The sequence below is a fragment of the Ranitomeya variabilis genome, chromosome 2, assembly GCF_051348905.1.
Source record: "Ranitomeya variabilis isolate aRanVar5 chromosome 2, aRanVar5.hap1, whole genome shotgun sequence".
In the NCBI taxonomy this organism is placed as follows: domain Eukaryota; kingdom Metazoa; phylum Chordata; class Amphibia; order Anura; family Dendrobatidae; genus Ranitomeya; species Ranitomeya variabilis.
The window spans coordinates 189,109,117-189,113,343 of record NC_135233.1 but is presented as its reverse complement, the minus strand read 5'-3'; the positions used below and the strand labels follow the sequence as shown (position 1 = coordinate 189,113,343).

The window sequence follows — 4,227 nt, the reverse complement described above, 5'->3', positions numbered from 1 at the left end:
ACATTAAACCCCCCACAAGTGACACCCCCTAAGGAACTTATCTAGATGTGTTTTGAGAGCTTTGATCCATCAAGTGTTTCACTACAGGTTATAACATAGAGCCGTGAAAATAAAAATTCTTTTTTTTTTCACAAAAATTATTTTTTAGCCCCCAGTTTTGAATTTTCACAAGGGTAACAAGATAAATTGGACCCCAAAAGTTGTTGTCCAATTTGTCCTGAGTACGCTGATACCCCATATGTGGGGGGGGACCACTGTTTGGGCGCATGGCAGAGCTCGGGAGGGAAGGAGTGCCATTTGGAATGCAGACTTAGATGGATTGGTTTGCAGGCGTCACGTTGCATTTGCAGAGCCCCTGATGTACCCAAACAGTAGAAACCCCCCCACAAGTGACCCCATATTGGAAACTAGACCTCCCAAAGAACTTATCTAGATGTGTTGTGAGAACTTTAAACCCCCAAGTGTTTCACTACAGCTTATAACGCAGAGCCGTGAAAGTAAAAAATCTTTTTTTCCACAAAAATGATTTTTTAGCCCTCAGTTTTCTATTTTCCCAAGGGTAACAGGAGAAATTGGACCCCAAAAGTTGTTGTCCAATTTGTCCTGAGTACGCTGATACCCCATATGTGGGGGGAACCACTGTTTGGGCACATGGCAGAGCTCGGGAGGGAAGGAGTGCCATTTGGAATGCAGACTTAGATGGATTGGTTTGCAGGCGTCACGTTGCATTTGCAGAGCCCCTGATGTACCCAAGCAGTAGAAACCCCCCACAAGTGACCCCATATTGGAAACTAGACCTCCCAAGGAACTTATCTAGATGTGTTGTGAGAACTTTGAACCCCCAGGTGTTTCACTACAGTTTACAACGCAGAGCCGTGAAAATAAACATTTCTGGCACTTGGCCACTCTTTTCCCACTCCCGTGTAGCGGTGGGATATGGAGTAATGAAGGGTTAAAGTCACCTTGCTATTGTAAGGTGACCTTAAGCCAGATTAATAATGGAGAGGCGTCAATTATGAACTCATATGAACTCGAGCCTGGGAAAAATTCCCACGCTTGAGTTCATATGAGGACATCCAGCAGAGGGCGCATCACCGCGACTCAAGGTAACTACAGGACATTCCCCTGCATTCCATTCATTCCCCGGGATTTTACAGCCGAGCACTGCATTAGCACAGCTCCTGGCTGTAAAATGATTTAACCCCTTCAGATGGATTTACATCGTGGGACTGACGGAACGACGGAAGGTATGGGATATTGTTGATTTTTTATGTTACCTTTTTTACAGGACGAGGGTCTTCAGATAGATTACCAGTATAATAAAATATTAAAACACCCTGTGTCTTTATTTCATTAAAGTACTTTGTAATAATGTGTGTGTGTTTTATTAACCATTTCGTACTATTGGATTAATAATGGATAGGTGTCATAATTGACGCCTCTCCATTATTAATCTGGCTTAATGTCACCATACAATAGCAAGGTGACATTAACCCTTCATTACCCCATATCCCACCGCTACACGGGAGTGGGAAGAGAGTGGCCAAGTGCCAGAATAGGCGCATCTTCCAGATGTGCCTTTTCTGGAGTGGCTGGGGGCAGATGTTTGTAGCCAGGGGGGCCAATAACCATGGACCCTCTCTAGGCTATTAATATCTGCCCTCAGTCACTGGCTTTACCACTCTGGCGGAGAAAATTGCGCGGGAGCCCACGCCAATTTTTTCCGTGATTTAACCCTTTATTTTACAAGCTACAGCGCCCAAATTTTGCACATACACACTACTAACATTAGTAGTGTGGAATATGCAAAAAAAAAGGGATATGAGATGGTTTACTGTATGTAAACCATGTCTCATATCATGTCGGGTTTGTGAAGGAGAAAGAAAAAGCTGGCAATTGATTTACCGGCTTTTCTATAGAACACCGCTGCGTATTTCTCGCAAGTCACACGCATGGTCCGTGTGTAATCCGTATTTTTCTCGCCCCCATAGACTTTCATTGGCGATTTTTTTTGCGCAATACGGTGACAAACGCAGCATGCTGCGATTTTCTACGGTCGTAGAAGACCGTATAATACGGATCCGTAAAATACGGCTTATAGGAGCTGGGCCATAGAGAATCATTGGGCCTTGTGTAATGCGTATTTTACGGATGTATTTTCTGCGCTCATACGTCCGTAAAACTCGCTAGTGTGACGCCGGCCTTAAAGTGCGGTGTGATGCAGCAGTGACCTTATCCGGGATCACACACAGTTGTGTGATCCCGGCCAAAAGTGCATTGTCTAACCATAATTTTTCTTTTTCAACAGTGCTCAAAGTCAAAACACGTTGGCGCTCGATGAAGGACCACTTCAACCTTCGTCAAGAGAGTCGAATTCCCAGTGGTTCTGGAGCAAGGATCAGAAAATATAAATATCACCACATCCAGGCATTTTTGAGACCGGTCCTTGCCCAGAGAACGTAAGTATAGTTTGTGGTGTAATGGGTTGTGTTGGATTGCCTAATCTGTATTTTTCTATTCCACAGGAGTTGGCCCTTTACTATTGTAAATGTTTGGTACTAATGTTTTATTTTTTTTTTCTTTCACAGCACATGGAGCAGCACTCTTGACCCTGGTTCTGGAACGGTCCTACATCAAACAGCCATGGACCCGTCCCAGCCATCCAGCAGCGCTGCAGCAAGTGGGCCTACCACACAGACTGGAGACCAGGAAGCTGGTCCATCAGGTGTTGCCCTGTCCCAGTCCTCTGCCTCTATTTTTGGGGGCTCTTCCCGGCAGCGGCAGAGGGCCTCAGACAGGTCACTCATGTCCAAGTTTTTGCACTTGAGCTCGGTCTTTCATGATGGACTCAAGGCGATGGGAGACAGACTGGATAGTGGCTTAAAGCAGATGAATACACTTATCCAGGATGTCACCAGGGCCTTGACCAAGTGAAAGCCAACCTCCAGAGGCCAGCACATCATTTTTTTAATCAAATAGAAAAGGGCATGTCGGAACACCTTACTCCTGATCGCCAGCTTAGTGTCATGCAGGTCTGCAATGCTGCTTACATGCAGGCTATGCAGAAGAGTCGGTATTTTTAGCAGCCAGTGGTGGCATTTCCACCTGTGCCAACACTGTCACGCTTGACCTCAATGCTGAGCTCTGCTGCATACCACTGCACGGCCACCACCATTCCTAGCACTGCCGGACACCATTACAGCGTCACCACCATGCCAACTGCTGCTCCTGCTTGGACCTCCTCCACTGCCACCACCATGCAGCAGCAGCACCCAAATCAGGACTGGTCGGCCACCATCACCAGGTCCCAGCTGCAGCAGCAGCACCCAGATCCTGGCATGCTTTTCACCACCAGCAACAGCAGCACCCGGACGCTGGAATGGCTTTCACCACCACCAGGATGCAGCAGTACCCGGACCCTGGCATGGCCTTTGCCACCACCACCATGCAGCAGCAGGAACCTAGCATTGGCTTCCCCACCACCACCATGCAGCAGCAGCAAGACCCTGGTGTGGCCTTCACCACCACAACCATGGTGCAGCAGCGGCACACGGACCCTGACAAGTCGACCACCCTGACCAGGCCACAAGAAATGAGCCCACGGAGGCTCCCCAGACCGCAGCGCCGATCCCAAAAAGGGAAAGGGAAGAAGAAACAGCGGACTATCGCTATCCCTCCCCCCTCACCTCCCAATGTGTCTGTGATCTCAGGTTTGTCTCCCCTTCCAGTGTGTCTCTGCCTTCCTATGCCTCTAGCACCATCCCTGAATTCCCTGACCCCAGTACTTTAATTGCCCCTTCTCCTGCAACCCCTGCATCGTCTTCAGCCAGCCAGGCCTCACAGTTACATACCCCCAGTTCCGTCACTCTACCCCAAGCCGGCGCAGTTAATTTTTTTTTTTTTTAAATAAATGTTAATGTTTTTTGCCCCCAATACTGTTTGGTTATTTGTGTATTTCACCGCCAGCAACACACACCGTGCACCGAATAAACACACTGCACTGTACACTTTGTTTTTTTTGCCACCTCATAGCTCCAGGAGTTATTAAGTAGAACACTGCAGCTTTGTGTGTTTGGTATGGAGCTATCAAAAAATAATATTACTTGTATTTTATCCATAATCTCTTCAGTCTGCTTAATCTATGTGTCGCAGACTGAAGAGAAGATGGTGGTAGTACAAAGCAGATCTATACTCAACAGGTCATGTGTCATAAATAGTGAGTTCATG

General features: G+C 47.1%; 1 protein-coding gene across 1 annotated transcript; it reads left to right on the top strand.

Annotated features, from left to right (window-relative positions):
- Nucleotides 1–2,255: 2,255 nt before the first annotated feature.
- On the top strand, nucleotides 2,256–3,877 carry LOC143809218 (uncharacterized). The gene is made up of 2 exons (XM_077292339.1): nucleotides 2,256–2,459; nucleotides 2,589–3,877. The coding sequence occupies exons 1-2, from the start codon at nucleotides 2,338–2,340 to the stop codon at nucleotides 2,932–2,934; spliced, it is 468 nt and encodes a 155-aa protein (XP_077148454.1). The 5' UTR covers nucleotides 2,256–2,337; the 3' UTR covers nucleotides 2,935–3,877.
- Nucleotides 3,878–4,227: the final 350 nt, after the last annotated feature.